The following is a 17,194-nucleotide window of genomic DNA, read 5'->3' on the forward strand; positions in this document are numbered from 1 at the left end:
CGCAATGATCAGTTTGTTTTGCCTATGAATTTCAACAGCATAAATAACCCAAAACTGCAGTTTGCAAAGCATACAATCCTCACTTCTACTTTTTTAGAATTTTGCTCATGCTTCAAAAAAAGGGAATTAATAAGCTGAAAATAAAACCATAAGTATTTGGTCTTTCAAAGATCAATTCGATCATTCCCATAGAGAAGAATAGCAGAAGGATTTCTTCATATGTTTTAGAACTCCTGAATCCTTAAGGGAATATCTTTAAAAGTAATCTCTGTGATTATAATATATGTGTAGTATTCTGAGATGGAATATGGACTGTTGGGTATTTTGAACTTATGCATTGCACTTCTTTTAGTACAGAGCCATAGAAAGATGTTTAATGACATGGAGAGATGTTCATGGTTTTCTCTATTCCTTTGAAAGAATAAGTTATATGAGGGAGGAAAAGGGGGAACTTTTAATGCGCTTCTGGATTTAATTTATTTATGACTGTGTATTAATTTGTATTAAAAAGATTTAGAAATGGGGTACAAAGTGTACAATCATTGTTTGATATGTATCAGGCATTAACCTAAGTGCGTGAAAAAATATTAACTCATTTAATCCTTGTAACAACTTATAAAGTAGGTCATTTAATATCTCCTTTTTACAAATGAGGAAACCAAGATACAGAGGGTTTAAGCAAGTTACTCAAGGTCACATTGGGTAGTAGTAGCCAGAGGTGGGATTCCAACCTTGGTTTTCTCTCAAGCTACCACTCTATACACTTAACTGCATTCCCAATCTTATTCCATTTCTGAAAAAGTACATTTGACTGAAAAGCTACATAACAAAGTATTTATAATGGATATTTCCGAATGATGAAATTACAGCTAATTTTTAACTTTTTCCTTTTGCCTGTCTGTATTTTCCAAAATTTCACAAAACAAGGAATAGAAAAAGGAACAAAAATTGAAAATGAAAAAAATAATCTTTTTAAAGTTCCTTCTGTACTGAGCACGAAACGGATTTTGATATAGTGTTGTGGTTTTGTTTTTTTTTTTTTTTTAACTATCCTCCAGTCAACCCTCCTCTTATTTTAGCTTCCAGTAAAACCATGTGCTCTAGATCTTGGCTATTCAACTGTTCTCTTGTGTGCAGATTTTACTTTGTTTATAGGTGGTCATTATGAGGAATCATGAGAACAGAAGAAATTGATGGAACTTTCAAAATGTAGAAATGCTAAAAAAGAAAGCAGTAAAGTTGGAAAACATATACGGAAGTCCTGAAATGTCTGTATTTGCTGCATTTCCATTGCATCTTTTCTTAGAAGTCTGAGTTGCCAAGCAGGGCCATAGCGATTTAGCTTGTACCAGTAAGAAAACCAGCAACTACAATATCTTTCTTACAATTGGTCTGCGAAGATTGATTGGGTCCACATGGAATAATCCTGCACCGAAAGAACACTATTCTTACTTGTAGTCAGTGTCTATGTGTTTCCTCTGGAAGCATATCTGTTTCTTTGAAGATTTCTCTTAAAAAACAGCCACTTGTGAAGACTCCCTTAGAATACTGTTTGACCCTCAAAAAAAAAAAAAAAAAAAAAAAGAATACTGTTTGGAACATTAAATATAAGTAAACTAGTTCTGATGAGGACAGACATGGAAGTGATCTAGCATCTAAAATCTTTATAGGAAAATATAAATACACTTAACCTCCTACATTTATGTTTCATATGAAATAAGGACAAGTCCTTACATGTGAGCCAGAAGTGGGTGTGGGACATTGAATGGGGGATAAAGTTTTAGGATCTGTGTGACAGAAAAATGTTAGGTTAAAGAAAAAGTTGTTAAATAAGGATGGCTCTCAGTCTCTCTGGCTGGGGAATACCATGTCAGTAGTTCAATATTCTAGTATCTTTGCTTTTGTTTGTAAAATTTATTCACAGATCTTGAATCCATTCCTGTTTCTCCATGTCTTGTGTCCTCCAAACTGTCATGCTGAAGACTACCATCACCTTCAACCCAATGCCTGCAATAACCCCTATACGGCCGCCCAATGTTCACTCTTGCCCCCTAAAATCCATTCTCCACGCTGGGGGAGAAGCGACCTTTTCAAAACACAAATCTAATCATGTTAGCCTTTCTACTTAAGATCCTTAAACAGCTTCCAGTTGCCCTCAGGAAAAAGTCAAACCTCTTGAACAGGGCCTTAGCTGTGACCTTCAAATGTTTTTAGCTTGGCCTTCGGTTCTGGCCCCTGTCTACAGATCCAGGATCCTGGCCCTTCTCACAGGCACCATGCGATTCCTCACTCATCACCCGCCACACTGCTTCTCTTTTTCCTCTGATATCCTTGTATTTCTTTCCTCCACCAGGAAGTCTTCACCCAACCTCAGAGGAGAAAAAGTCTCCTTACTGTATGTTTTGTTTTTGTTTTTTTCTTTGTTGTTTTTTTTGTGGGTTTTGTGTGTGTGTGCACCAGGTTCCTCTTCTTTTCATAGATATAATTTGTATTTATCTGAATGATTGTCTAACAACAGACTGCTGAAGCCCAGGAGATTATGTGGAGGAAAACTCTGCTTTTTGCATCTTTAGACCATTAGTATGGTACAAGTCTTATTCTGCCTAGAGCGAAGATTTAAAAATATTTGTTGAATAATCAAACCATTACATTAATAATACAGAGAGAGATGGGTTTTAGATTCTGCTTGTCTCTCAAACTCAGTTTTTTAAAAAATGTATTCATTTATTTTTACTAAAAAAAGAAAATTACATTATGTATTGCTTACTCAAAATACTGATATATCTTACATTAGCTTGTCAGATTGAATTATTAAAATTGAAAACGCTCATATACATTTGGTTTAATCAGGTTATTATGGGTTTTCCACATGCCCATCTTTTGAAAGAGATTACTTTGGCTTTTACTTCAATGAGAATGCTCTTCCACAATGACAAGTCTGTCCCAAGTACCACTAAATTCTACCCTTTTTCCAGAATTGGGCTCATGAAATGAGAAAAAACTTGGCAAATATTAATTGATAACAGAAATCATGCAAGCCTGTGAAGATGGAAAACCCCCTAACACATGCTCAGTATCTCGTCAGATTTTTTAAATTAAATTTTAAAATTATTATTGCATAAATGATACTTGTCTGATCTGTTGCTACGTGCTACACATTGGCTAGTAAGTATGGTAAAAATTAGCAGTTTGGGAAAATTTTAAGATTTCCACTTCTTCCATGTTTATTATTTAAGTTGCTGTCAGAGCTTAGCCTCTCTAAGATAATGCTTAAAAATTTATTTTATGAGGCTAAATTTCCTCAGTTCTAGTCTCCTGTATCTTTCTCAGTCACAAACATTCTTAATGGTTCACAAAAAGGAAATTTTAAAAACAAAGGACAAAACACATTATATATTTATTTTGAGAACTTCCAAAAGGATCTATCAAAAAATCAACTTAATCACATAATTTACTTTTGAGACCATATCTCAAAAGAAAAAAAATTCACATTATTTACATTATCTCTGTAAATTTTAAGATACAAATTTTACTTGGGGATTTTTTAAAATTTGCATCTTACTGTGTTTTTAAAAAGGCTGTCATTAAACAGAAGTGATACATGACAGTCTTCAAGAAAACCAATTTCTGAAACAGTCTTATGTATTACTTCATGTTTCTAAAGACATTACTAGCAACCCCTTCGAATGTACTGTTTGAACTTCATGAGAAGTTTTTAGCTTTTATCCTCTGTCACTGGTCTCGTGACATCACTTCCGTTCCTGGATATCTGGTGTGGATTTTCTTTCATCGTGTAGTTGTCTCCTTCACTCATGACTTCTCTTACTCACTTTCTCATTTATTGACCCAAACAGCCGTTTTACAAATATTTCTGAGTTTCTGCTAAGTACACAGCACGTAAGAACAAAGGACACAAAGGAATAAAGGGCATAGTTCTTAAACTTGAGGAGTTTCTAGCAAAAACATTTGAAACAAGTCAAAAAGTGTAAAAACTGTAAGGATTAAGAATAAAATAAGGATGTTCTTTGGCTCATATTTTTTGAATTGTACCATAATTGTAGTTCTATTAGCAGGCTCTGATTTCTGATAACCTATAATCTTAACCTTTGCTGGAAAATGATAAAAATGCAGAAAATTCAAAGAAAAAAAGAAGCAAAATAGTTCCTAGAGTTAGATTGATGTATATAATTTCCATAAAATTATTCAATGAAATGCAGTAGTTTCGATACATTTTTTTTTTCTGAAGAAGAACCACAGGGTTGAACCAGGTTTCAAGTTATACACGTGTCCCTGAAATATTGGAAAAATCCGTCCTCATTGGAAGAATGAGAGCTAATGCCAAATAAAGTATTAAGCTTTCAAGGGAAGTAGCATCCACTTTCCAAGCTTCCATGTAAAGTTCTCTCCCACGCTCTGCTCTCTCATTTTCTTCCCTAAATGCATTCTGAAAAGATATTTTACAAGATATTGCAGCAGGCTATCAGGAAGCTTATTTGCCAGTTCCTTCGATGAAATCACTGGAGAAAGGGTCCAAATTTACATTCCATTAAAAGGAAAAATTTGTAATATTTGCATAAAGGCAATCATAAACTTGGCATTTTATTTTTATCCTTCTTTTGTTTTCCATTATAAACAATAAAAATTGAATTTAACAATGACAAAAAAAATGAAGCTTATAGGCTCACTTACGTTTAAAAAAAAAAAAAGTCCCAGCCTATGGCATTTCTAATTTGTTAGAATGAAGCTCGATGTTTCAAAGCTGATGTCAGGGGACAGACACGGTTCACATCCAATCATTTTAAAAGAAGTTTTTAGTGTAGGTAGTTATATTGTTGGAGTATTCTGATTTAACAAAACACTCTATGTTCAAATCCATGTCATGAGAATTATTCGAAAAGTGAGTCCCTTTTGTTCCTGACTTATTATTTAAATTTACTTCTATTTCTCTGGCTTTTTTATTTTGGTAACCTAATAGAAATAAAAATTTATAGCCCTAATACAGCTTGGTCACTATTTCTCCCAATGGATAATTGAGCCTCAGGGACACACTTTTTCTGACATTAAAAGTTACAATTTCAAGCAGCTTTTTTACCTCAATTTTTTCCCACTCAGTAAAATGATATACAAATTTTCACCAACTTTGTAAAGGATCATGCGCTTGTTTTGTATAGCATTAAATATCCTGTAAAATCTGCCACTAAGTAGGACACATTATTATTTATCATCTGTGTGCACATATATAGATTCAGGTTCATTTACAAATTTGTCTGTTTTGATTGACAACAAGTTGTTTAAAAAAAGAACTAGAAGAAGAAGAAAACAAACCCACAGAAATTATTTGGCTTGTGCTGATTTTTTTTTCTTTTGACTGATTAAATCGGCCCAAATCAGTCAAAAAATGCAAACCATTTAGACAAGAGGAGTGCAATGCTAACTCACAGAAGAAGGGAAACCAAATCAAGCATTTCTTCAACATGATTCTAGTCAGTGTTTGCTGCTAGGCTGCAAAACAAAAACAAAATTTAAAGGTGCTCCCCTGCCCATCTTTGCCATCTTTAATGTCAATGCCACTTGCTGTGATTTGTGCTGGGCAAGGAGAATCACTATCCCCTTGATCTCAGAACATTTGACAAGTACTGACACTCTGGGCATACTGTACAACAAAATAAATTTATTAGCAACACCATCTCTCCCTTTATTTCAGCTCAGGCATAAGAGATAGGTTACTTAAAATTCAAGTGCCAGGAAAACCCATTGTAAAAGGGAAATATTTTCAAGCGAATTCCGTTTGATCTTTTTTTATAGGGGCTCCTACCAGCCTCTCTCCCTTCCTCCCCAGACCCTGGAAACCAATTAGTCTCAGCACAGAGGCCACAGACCAGGTTGAAATGGCTCCTTTTTATTTTTAGGGGATATAATTTCAGCCAGGATGTCTAGTCAGTTGTCAAATAGTATACTTAGCACACTTCTCTCTCACACACACATCCAGTGGATTTCCCTTTGGAGAACGCCTAGATCTTTGAGTCTGACTCCTGGAAAGGAATTAGATCTGGTTGCAGTCCAAATCCTTCAGCTCTGACAATGGCATAACATCACAGGGCCACCTCATCTTTTACAGAGAGCCCCGCCAACCAAGTTTTCTAAAAGCATTCTCTTCCTTGTCTTCTGCCTTCTAGCATTTCAGCAGCTTTTCCTTTCCTTGTGTTGTTTGCATACAATTCTGAAAGTCCTCCCCCCCCCCCCATTATCCAAAGTAGCAGAAAACAGAGGGCCAACTTTGATTTTTAAAATGGTTTTGAAGTGCCTATTTGGGGGTGGTGGTGGTGGTAGTGGTAGTGGTAGTGGTGGTGGAGGAGGACTCTGTGCTCCCAAGACAAAAATGGAAACGGTTAAGAAGAGTCTTTTGCCTCTCCTCACTTCCCTATTCCGAACCTGCCTTAATTCGTGGAGGTGAAAAAAATTATCAGCTGGGTTGGCCTTTTCTTTCTCTGGAACAACATTGCAGAGAGAAAGGTGTGTGTGTGTGTGTGTGTGTGTGTGTGTGTGTGTGTGTGTGTGTCCTTGTATCTGGCGAGTTGAAAGGCTTGAGGAAAGAGAGCACAGCTCTCCCCCCCCAGGAAAGCCTAAGCTCAGCAGATGGGAGGGGACCCAGGGTCGCCTTCCCGGGTCTGAGCCCAGTGCCCGGGCCGCTCCCCTTGCCCCCGCGGCGAGCTCGGCGCCCTGGAGCTGGGCCAAGACTCCAGACAGCGCCAGGCAGGTCGGTGGATGGGGGGGCCTGGGTGTGCTCTTTGCAGAAGACGCCCATTTGGAGGGAAAACTCCCTTTATTTTTTTTTCTGGGGCTCCGTAGCCGCCCCCCTGCCCAGTGCCCTATCATTTTTACGCCGACCACAGTCCTGGTGATGAACTTGCGGCTCAGCTTCCTGCTGCCTGCTTGACCCGAGAGCACCAGCAGGCTGCCGGCCTCGCCCTCCGCTCCCTCCTCCTCCTGCAACCCCGGGGCCTCGGGGCGCCGGTGGGGGTTCGAGCGGGCCCGGGCTGCAGGAGGGGCGCGCGGGGGCGCGGGGTCCCGCCGGGGAGCGCGCACGGAGCGGCGCCTCTGCCGCCCTGCTTCCTGGAGCTGTGCTCCTTTGACCCCAGTGGCAGTCCCTGTCACTGCACCGCTCGCGCTCCCTCCGGCTCGCCGCGCCCTCGCTCCCTCTCCTCGCCCCCTCGCTCGCTCTCTCCCCGGATCCCGGCTGCTCGGGTCCTTTCTCCCCCCCACCCCCGCCCCCGCCCCCGCCTCCCTCCCGGGCCGCGCCCCCCCCCCTCCGCCCCAGCCCGCGGCGGGACCTCCGGGGTCGAAGGTTCTGGCCCGCCCGCGCCCCTCGCCGCCCCCGCGCGCCCCCGCGCGCCCCCCGCCCGCCTCCCGCCGGCTCGGGCCGCTCCGCGATGGATCGGCTGCTCGCTGGGCGCTGAAGGCATCCCCGGGACCCGGAGCGCAGCCGGGGAAAGGTAATCCGCCCCGGGAAGGGAGGCGGAGGGCGGGGGAGGGGGAGGAGGCGGCCGGGCGCCCGGTGCCGCGCGCGAGAGGAAGGGAGGAAAAAAAAAAAAAATGCACACACAAAGCGGAGCCCGGGTGAGAGGTGCCTTGTCAGAGGCGCGTGCGGGGGGCTCGGCGGCTGCGGACCGCGCTGCCCCGGTGCTCCTGACGTTCGCACGAGCCGGCGCTTCCCGGGCGATCGGGAACCCGAGGAGGGCGTATTTTCTACCCCAGAGCGAAAGCAAATTCTTTTTCGGGAGCTGTCTGCCTCCCACTGCCCATCTCGCCCCTCTGCTCCCCTCCCCTCCCCCCCACCCCGGCGCCCCAGCCCCCAGCCCCCGACCTCTCGGGGTCCCCACCTCCAGCGCCCTTCTCCGCCGGGATTTCTTAGGAGGGGTGAAGGGGGGGGATGTCCGCGAGGGGCATCTGCGAAAGCCAGGCGGCGGGGATGGGGGTGGGGACCAGGGCTAGGCGAGCTGTTTACTAGAAAGTCCCGGGGTTCTGTGTTCGAACCGCCCCGGCCTAGGCCCGGGTGCATTGTGTTGGCCCGAGCCCCGGGCGCCCGCGGCGGCCCGAGCGGCGAGCGGCGAGCGGCGGCCGGGAAGGCGCCGCGCAGCTTTGTGCAGGGGCTGCGCTCCGCCGCCGCCCCCGGGGCCGCCCGCGCGCGCGCCGCTCCCGCGCGGGGCTTTTTCCCACCCTGTCCCCGCGCCCCCAGCCCCGCTGTCCCCTGCCGCCTCGCGTCTCCGCGATCGCAGCCGGCCGAGCCAGCCGGCGACCCGGGCGGGGGCCCCGGTGGGGGAACGAGCGAGGAGGGGAGGGGAGGAAAAAAAAAAAAAAAAAAAAAAGAAAGAAAAAGAAAAAGAAAAAAAAAAAAAAAAAGTAACCGTTGCCGCCCGATTTCTTCTCCAGAGAGGCAGGAGTTTTCTTGGCTATTTACAGGGAACAGGGTTATCTTTGTAAAGCCTTTGCGTTCCGGGGCTTTGCGGCCTAGGAGACGAAGGGGGCATTTTTCTGGAGATCCGGGAGGGACTTAGAATCCACCAAGAAGAAATTTAAGGATGTCCTCCCGGTGGGGTCGGCCGAGAGGACGTTTACCACCTCCCGCTCCCGCCCCCCCCCCCCGCGCGCCCCCCAGCCTGCCCCCAAATGAAGCGCAGATGCGGGTCATGCAAAACGTGTAATTGATTTCGAGGCTGCAAACAAACACACGCAGGTCGGGGTGGGGGTGTAGGTGGGGGGGGGGACCCAACAAAACTTTAAGGGAAAGGAAAGAGGTCTAAAGAAGGGGAGACTTCCGTGGCCTCCACACCCCCTTTCCGACGCTCGCTGGCTCGCTCCCTTCCTTTCTCCGCCGCTGCAGGGGAACAGCCCGGCAGCCCCGGGGCAGGGAGCAGGGAGCAGGGAGCAGGGAGCAGGGAGCAGGGAGGCGGCCGCGGCGGCTGCGGGCGCGGGCTCCGCTCCGAGGGCTCGGGGATGCCGGTGCGCCCGCGGGGCTGACGTCGGGGGCGTGGGGCTGTGATGCTCGAGCGAGGATGGCGCGGTGTCAGAGCCATTGGCCGCCGGTGGTCATCAATCAATCCGGGGCTGGGGGAGAGAGAGAGGGAGAGAGAGAGGGAGAGAGGGAGAGAGGCGCCCAGCGGAGCCCGGGCCGCGAGCGCAGCTCCAGCAGTGCCAGCAGCGGCGGCGGCAGCGGAGGCGACGCGGTGGTGGCAACGGGGGACCGAGCGAGTAAGGCGAGCTGGTGCTCCAGGAAGGAAGGGGGAGCTGTAGCCCGGACGAGCCTGCCGCGAGCCGGGAGGGCAGGGCGAGTGTGTGCGCGTGTGTGCGCGCGCGTGTGTGTGCGCGTGTGTGTGTGTGTAGTTGCTAAAGGACACCCCCCCCCCTCCGCAACTGCCCACCCTAGATTTAAAACAAACAAACCAATCCAAAGTAGAGAATTCCGCGCCCCCCGCCCCACCATATATAGGCTCTACGCGTTGCCAGAGGCGCAGGAGCAAAGTCCTGCCCTTTCTCTCCGAGAGAATGTGCCAGGCGGGTGTCCGCAGTGCTGGAGACAAGTTCAGGTGTAAGTGCGGCGGGAGGGAGGGCGCTCTGCGGACCGAGGCACGTGGGACTTCGTGCATCCCTCCCAGAACCCTGGCGGAGGAGCCTCTGCCAAGGCTTGCAGGCATCGCTCGGGGTCACCGCGGTGCATAACCCGGGGTGGGCGTTAAAGAGTGGGGGCGTGAGTTGAGAAAGCCCTCGCTCCGGGCGGCAGAGGGAGGAAGGACAGAGCGAAATTTGGTGGAGCTGGAGCAGGCGAGTTCCAAAGTGCGGCCAGGCGGTCGGGCGATCTCCCGAAGGGCCGGTGAATGAGTAAAATGAGCATCCTTGTTGGAACGAGGAAATCACGGGCTCCTCTCTCATAGGCTGTGCCGAGCGAGCTCGGGTAGAGAGGTCAGGAGTTGCTGCTTTGAAACTTTTGGTAAATTGGGCTTCTGGTGTCTAGGAGGTGGAGACAGTTATTTAATTCCTCAGCTTTTTAATCCTTTCATTGCCAGCAGACTTTTAAAGGTTTTCCAGGCAGATTCCTGAAAAAAAGAAAAAAAAAAAAAAAGAACATTGCAAGTTGCACAGCTTAAGGGACAGGAGACGGGATTGCTGTCTAGGAAATGCAAAATGAGCCCACATGCTTTTTTTTTTGTTTGTTTCTTCTTTATTTAAAGAGAAAATCAAAGTAGCACCAGCGTGAACGTTTGGCAGTGTCAGTCCCTTTTAGATTTTTCCTTTAGGATTCCTGGCATTTAGTGCCAGGTTCCTTTGTTTTGTGGAGCAAGTGTGCTGAAAGATAAAGTGAAAATTAAAAGAAAGAATACTGGTCTCTTTAAATATTACATCTAAAGAAGTGATGTAAGTGTCATGAGGATGAGATGCTCCAAAATCTGAACATTTGGAAGATTTTACTTCCTAAGGATGTGAAGCAAGGTGAATCAGCTTCTGGGTAGTTTTAGGCAGTGTATCATGCTGTCTTGTTTCAAGCTTTTTCCAGATCTCTCAGGTCAGAGGAGGGGCGGTTGTCCCCTCTCTCTGAGAGTTTGCTAGGAAAAAAAGAAAAGCCTTTTCCATGTGTTGGTGTTTAATATCTTAGGATATGTTCATTTTGTGATGTGAGTGGGGCTGAACATAGTATGTTAAAAAATAAGCCTTTTCTTGACTTGTCTGTAAAGGTTCCTGTGAAAGTTTTGAAGCTCTCTGCCTCCGTCCGACAGTTTCTTCAAAGGACTCCAGATTAAAGAAGGTAGACACTGCAGGTGCACTCTTTCGATAAAACATTTGAAAGAGAACATGGGTAAAGATGAATTCAAATGAGGTGCCAGCCACCCATTTAGCCCTTCAGAGTTACAGGGGCCTGTGCTTGCTGATGAAAAGATGTTCTATTTGTCTTGCCGGGGCAAAGGCGCCAAGAGGCACAGATGTTCACCTGGTAGAAAAGGCCATCCTACTTGGACTTTAGGATAGAGTGGACCATTCAGGAGTGTGAACTGATCACGTCCTAAGTTCTCTTCTCTGCTTCAAATGGGAGGGTCTACTGCTAACTCCTTTAAGCCGTCGCATAGATGTTTTACATAAGAGGTGTGGAAATTTTATTTCTAGGCTGTTTTCTAGTTTAATTGGTGAATTTACTCCAGAAACATTTAAACCCCTTCTGGCGCAGAGTGCAGACGTGGCTATTGAGAGGTCACAGTGGTGGAGACGTGAATTTTGTTTCCTTTGCTTCTTAATGCTCTGTATCTCACACAATAGACATTGATGGCAGGAACATAAGAATTGCCATGTAATTTTTACACCACTCTTTAATTTATGCAAACACTAAGTTCTCGCCGTCTGAAAATGTGTATTTTTTTTCCCTCTGTGCTTTGATGGCTAACATTCTTTTTAATGACAGTCATTTCTATAACAGGAAGATGTTTTCATTTGTATTTACTTTTCAGCGTGGCGCAATTATGCAGTTTTGCGCTCCAATAGTGTCTCGGTACTTTGTGTCTCAAAAGAGAATTACAGTACTTAGAACAGGACTGCAATTTGAAGCAGGTGTTGTGTTTTACTGTTATGCAAAATAACAGTAAAATATAATTGGGGGGAAATTAAGGAAACAGCTGCAAACTTGGTATGAAAACTGCTACATTATGATTTGTAAGCAGTTCTTATAGATATCTTCCATCAAAGGAGCAGGGAAAGATTTTAATTTAGTTAATCCTCCTGGCCTGGTTGTCTATCAACTAGTGCTTAAAGGACTCATACCTCCCATGAAGTCAGGAAGAAGAAAGAGAACCCAAAGTGACACTTTGTTTAAAATGCCAGAACACCAGGGATTCATCTCTTGGCAGTGGCGTTGTGCATTAGGAACGAAGGCAAGGTGGGTGTCATTTAGCTTGCTTTGCTAATATGAAGAAGGCAATGATTTGAGTAGAACACTGTGGAATTTCTTAGCCCAGCTAGCATATGGAGGACTACACAACCCCCGGGGTTGTAAAATAATAAAATAAATGGCCTATGGCAGGCCATCTGCCTTTTGCTTGATATCTAAGGTGTTTCATGCCAAATCTAAATCTAATCTTATTATTCTAAATATTTTTATTTGAGATAGCAGCTAAGATTCCTGGAGCTTAATAGCGCACATGGCAAACATTTTCTGATGTGGAGCGCCTAAAGTAAGAGCGTGGGTTACCCAAGGGTTACTCAGGGAGGGTGCTCCCCATTTCTTTTCTGTTGCACTAACCCGTTCCAACAGACTCAGTGCAGGGATGTGCTCTCTCAGTCTTTGCATACCTATCACGAAAATAAACATCCTCATTTCTCAACCCAGCACAGCAAATAATACATGGACATTTATCAAAATAATCAAAACTAATGGAAGTTTTGAAAGAATGAAACCCACTACTGAGAATTATACAGCAGCAAGCAAGAATGAGGTGGAGGATATAATGGCTACTCCCTTTCAGTGCTCTCTTTGGGCTCTGAGAGGGGCCGTAATGAATGCATCCAAGTAGTGGCCCAAGCCTGGATGTGTTTGACTTTCCCCCAGCGTGACTGGAGTGTTTAAAGAAATTATATTACATTTAGCAAGAGGGATTTGCCTTACCATAAGATTCTTGGCCAGAAAGGAATACATATGTATACCAGGCGTTGAGTACCTGTGTATTTGGAGAACTGCTTGTGAAAGAAAAAAGTGCATGGAACGGGTGCATATATTATGTGTGTGTTACAGATATACACAGGTATCTATTATAAGTGCAGCATTTTAAATTTACATTTGTCATTGTGTTATATGGCTGTGTTAAGCATTGAGATTTCACATTATTCTATGACATCAACTTTGTACAGACCAAACATTCCAATTAGCAGGGAAGGTTTGGAAGATTCTCCACTTTCGAGCACAAACCATTTATAGTTAGACACCATGGCAACTGTGGATATGCCCCTTCCGTAATTCATGTTAAGTGCCATAATTATAATTAAAGAGGAAATCTTAGTTTGAACGCCATTGAAGTGATTTGCTAGCAGCCAGCAGTGTCATATGGAGTGCAGTGTCCACTCGGAAGTGCATGCAGGGTAGAGTGTTGGGAATGGTGGTACCCACGAGGCGTGGGTATATTAAGATTTTTTCCTGAGCCAATTTCATGTCCAGCTGTCATATTTGGTGTTTCTTAGAACACCTTCTTTTTCTTTGTTCTCATTTTATAATTTATTTATTTTTTTTCAGAAACACACGGTGGTATTGATGAGTAGATCCTTGGGTTCAGAGGTTGGCTGAAACACACCATGCCTGCTTCCATCCTTTGCTCCGGAAAGTTGTGAATTGCTCATGCCTATAGGGAGGAAGGATGGCTCATGGGATTCCTTCTCAAGGCAAAGTTACCATAACGGTGGATGAGTACAGCTCAAACCCCACCCAAGCATTCACGCACTACAACATCAACCAGAGCAGATTCCAGCCGCCACATGTACATATGTAAGTATCACTCATGAATTAAAAAAAAAAAAATTAGCAATCAAGAAAATAGAAGTAAAATAAGAAAGTCACTAATGATTTCTGCCAATGACAATAAAAGGTATATGATTTGTAAAACAGATGGGTATCCGTGGTTCCAAATATAGCTCAGAGGAATACCTTAGATGTGTGTAGCTTTTTCAGATTTTCAGAGTACTTTCAACCGCATTTTGATGTTAGATCACGAGATCTAAGGGGTGGTCATCAGTTGCCCACATTTTGTGGATAACAACAGACAGGTTAAGGTATTTGCCTGATGTCACACAGTGACTTTTGGCAGAGTCTCCTGACCCCTGGTTCAGTTTGCTTTACGTTGTGCTGTTTGCCTCCATGATGAAATATTTCTTTAAAATTTCTGTATTTTTTTTTTTATTTCCACCACACCTCACCCCACTACCCCTTTACATTCAGCTGGGAAATAGGCCTAATTGGGACTAATTGTCCAGCCACTGCTAAATCCATTGTCTTGCCTGTTGCTAGTGGAACGTGTGCTGCATGCTGCAGGACTCAAACAATATGGGGAACAAAGGATTAAGGGACAGTGGAACAGTTGGTTCCAGGAATTGTACTTTTCTCTCACTCCCTAATGCTATTTAAGTCATGTTGCAGTTTTAAACTGTTTAAGGAATAGAGTGTGGGAGAAATCCAGAGGCAAGGATTTTGCGGCACCTGGATGCACAGCAGCTTTATTCTGTTCCCCTGCCACAGGATGTGCTGGGCTTTCAGCAGAAGGGGCAAAAGGTCACCATCTCCCTAGTTTATTCAATGCCTAGTGCTCATTCTCTATTAGACCCTTCCAATGTCTAACATGAGTCTTTCATAGTAGGACTAAACCTCTTTGAACACTATTGTGTAGTCAAGAGAGAAAGGAGGTTAGGGCTCTGTTGACTGTTTTTTCCATTCCTGGCAAAACTGAACTCGGGGCATGTGTAAGTCACAAGTTCTTTTTCTGGTATTTGTTTTATTTGAGCTTTTGAAAAAAATAGTAGTCCCCCTCAGACACACACATACCTCTCCCCCAAATTTAGAAACACTAATCAAACAAAAAAGATCTCTCTTGACTGCCTGGCTATTGGTGTAAATACTAGGATGTTGCTTTGCAGGTAGATTCTATTAGAGCCACTCAATTACCTATGATGAGATTTCTGGGGGGAAAAAAAGGAAAGGAAAAAGGGAAAGAAATCCTTGTGAATGGTTAGTGCTAAACTGTTTTGAAGAATTTTTTTATACTTTCTCTAAATCAGAATTTAGTCATGATTATGAAAGGATTGTTAACATGATTTTAAGGAAAAGTTTTTAAGGTGAATGAGATTTTCCTTTGTTAAAATGGCTTTTCTGAACGATACGTCTGTGTTCATTTCAAAATTTCCTTTTATTCTTCTGCTTCTAATGATTTCTTTTTCTTCAAATATGTTATAGAATTTGTGCGAGCTGGACTTGGGATACCTTTAGCTCTGTTCTGCCAGTGTGACGTGTGGTATTAAAGAATCACAAAGAACTTTGTGAATTCTGTTTCCTTTCAGGCAAAAGAGAGTATGTTTTGCCTCAGATTCCTCGGAAGATGACTGATAGGGAACGTCACCTTAAGTCCTCCCTTGTTCATGGCCCTAAGGTTCTATTAGTTCACTGGGAATGAACAGATATTTTTAAAAAACCACGTAACCTTAGAACTAATCTGCTTAGATCTAGCCATGAAAAAAAATCTAAGGATCAAATTACATACATCTTAAAAAAAAAAAAAAGGCTTGCAAAAATGGGGTTTACAGTGGTGTAGCCTGGACAGCGTTGTAGCCCTTCACTAGACTTTCCACCTTTGGAGTAGAGCACTCTTGCACGATCTGGGTCCAGGAGACCTTTTCACCTTCATCACTTACCCAGGGCTTTCTGCCCGAACCCTTTGCTCCAGCCACCATGCAGGTTGGCTCCCTGTCGCCTGAGCACACCTCTATCTTGGTGCCATTGATTTCAGTGCTTCTCACGGCTGCAGCACTCACACTGATGCTCAGCTCATCAAATGCCTCAGGTCCCTGCAGGCCTCCTACATCCATAAAACCTCTCTGTCTCTCCCAATCCAAGCTGACCGTGCCCTGCTCCCCAACACAAGCCCCCGTACTTCAGCCCGTCCCACCTGCATTATTATCTCTTGGGCTTTCATTTGTTTCTTAAGAGTGGTGATTGAGCAGGTAACAGGTGTTCAGAAATACTGATTGATGGCTGGATTGATCCACTGATTTGACTGTGCATTGAGATGAGATATTATAATTGAGATTTGGAGATTTTCATTGGAATTTTGCTGTCCTATCTTAACACTTTGAGCGTTTGTATGAAGGTGTGTGTGTATTGTCAAGCAAGTTGGCTTACCTTTTCCTTGGCTTTATTTTTCCTTGTTTGGTGCCCTAGTGCAGTGACTGGCCCATACTCGGCATTCAGGTATCTTGGTTAAATGTGACCATGTTACACTTTCTTTAAAGTGAAAAAAAAAAAAAAAAAAAAGAGCTTAGTCTAAATAGAAACTTAAGTTGGCTGGAAAATATCCATAAAATATTGAGTCTAAAATATCTTCGGTTTTTCTGAAATTCTCAACATGTCGTGGCAGAGGTTTGTTCCTCTCCCTAAAAATATTTTGAATTTTCCACTTGAATAGTTGCTCATTATTTTGCATGGGGCCCCTAAAATGCTTCCTTTCCTTTTTCACTTACAACTGAGGCCTATGAAGATCCATAATGGATCACCTGAATTGGAATTACAATCCTGGTCTCTTAAGCGATCCATTGTCTTCTTTCACACAACCTAGTGGGGTTTTCTTGCCTTAATTAAGGAAGAGTTCACTTCCTCTTTAGTTCAATTAGTCTCATATCAATTTTGTGACCCCCTTGGGCAATTTACTTCTCTACTCCATGCCTCAGTTTACTCGTTTGTACACATTTGCACCAAATGATAGTTATGGATCTTTTTAGCTCTGACCTACTGAGATCAAGATTGCGATTAAGATGACATTTATTTGCAGGGGGTTGCTATAGGGGGAATACAGATACATAAAACTTGGTCCCCATCTTCATCAAGCTCATCACTGATTTCTGAGCTATTGCTTCAGGTGGCTTTCGGAGATTTACTGTTTGGTCTTGGATTGGCTTCTCCTGTGAGTTCTCATGAGGCTGCCACCAAGCTTTCTAAGAACCACTGGCCTGCATCTCTGCCTGCGACATAGAGATTTTTCTTTAATTGAAGTATAGTTAACCCACAAAGTTACTTTAGTTTCAGGTGTACAGCAGAGTGATTCAACAACTCTATACCTTATGCTGTGTTCACAAGTGTAGCTGCCATCTGTCACCAGACAGCACTATTATAATACTATTGACTATATTCCCTGTGCTGTGCCTTTCATCCCATGACTTATTCATTCCAAAACTGGGAGCCTGGGCCTCCCCACCTCCCTTCACCCATTTTGCCTATCCCCTCACCTCCCTCCCCTCTGACAACCACCAGTTTATGCCTGTATTTGTGGATCTGTTTCTGCTTTTTTTTTTATTTTTTTAGATTCCACATATATGTATACATGTGCGTGTATGTGTGTGTGTGCGTCAGATGTATGGTATTTGTCTATCTCTGTCTTACTTATTGCACTCAGCATAATATCCGCTA

The 17,194-nt window shown here is 43.9% G+C and overlaps 1 protein-coding gene across 5 annotated transcripts in view; it reads left to right on the top strand.

Moving 5' to 3' along the window:
* Positions 1-6,641: 6,641 nt before the first annotated feature.
* Positions 6,642-17,194, top strand: part of MPPED2 (metallophosphoesterase domain containing 2) — a 176,111-nt gene continuing 165,558 nt past the window's right edge. For 2 of the 5 annotated variants that reach the window (XR_005373414.1, XM_038563159.1), the window contains exons 1-2: positions 7,374-7,493; positions 13,265-13,513. Coding sequence is in view for 4 of the 5 variants with exons in the window: in XM_038563159.1 (XP_038419087.1) it covers positions 13,386-13,513 (128 nt within the window). In the remaining variant the exon portion in view is untranslated. Of the gene's footprint in view, positions 6,758-7,373; positions 7,494-9,122; positions 9,250-9,443; positions 9,587-13,264; positions 13,514-17,194 lie in introns of those variants that run through there. The other 3 variants (XM_038563162.1, XM_038563160.1, XM_038563161.1) reach the window with 3 other exon arrangements.

The sequence above is a fragment of the Canis lupus genome, chromosome 18 (assembly GCF_011100685.1).
Source record: "Canis lupus familiaris isolate Mischka breed German Shepherd chromosome 18, alternate assembly UU_Cfam_GSD_1.0, whole genome shotgun sequence".
Taxonomy (NCBI): Eukaryota; Metazoa; Chordata; class Mammalia; order Carnivora; family Canidae; genus Canis; species Canis lupus.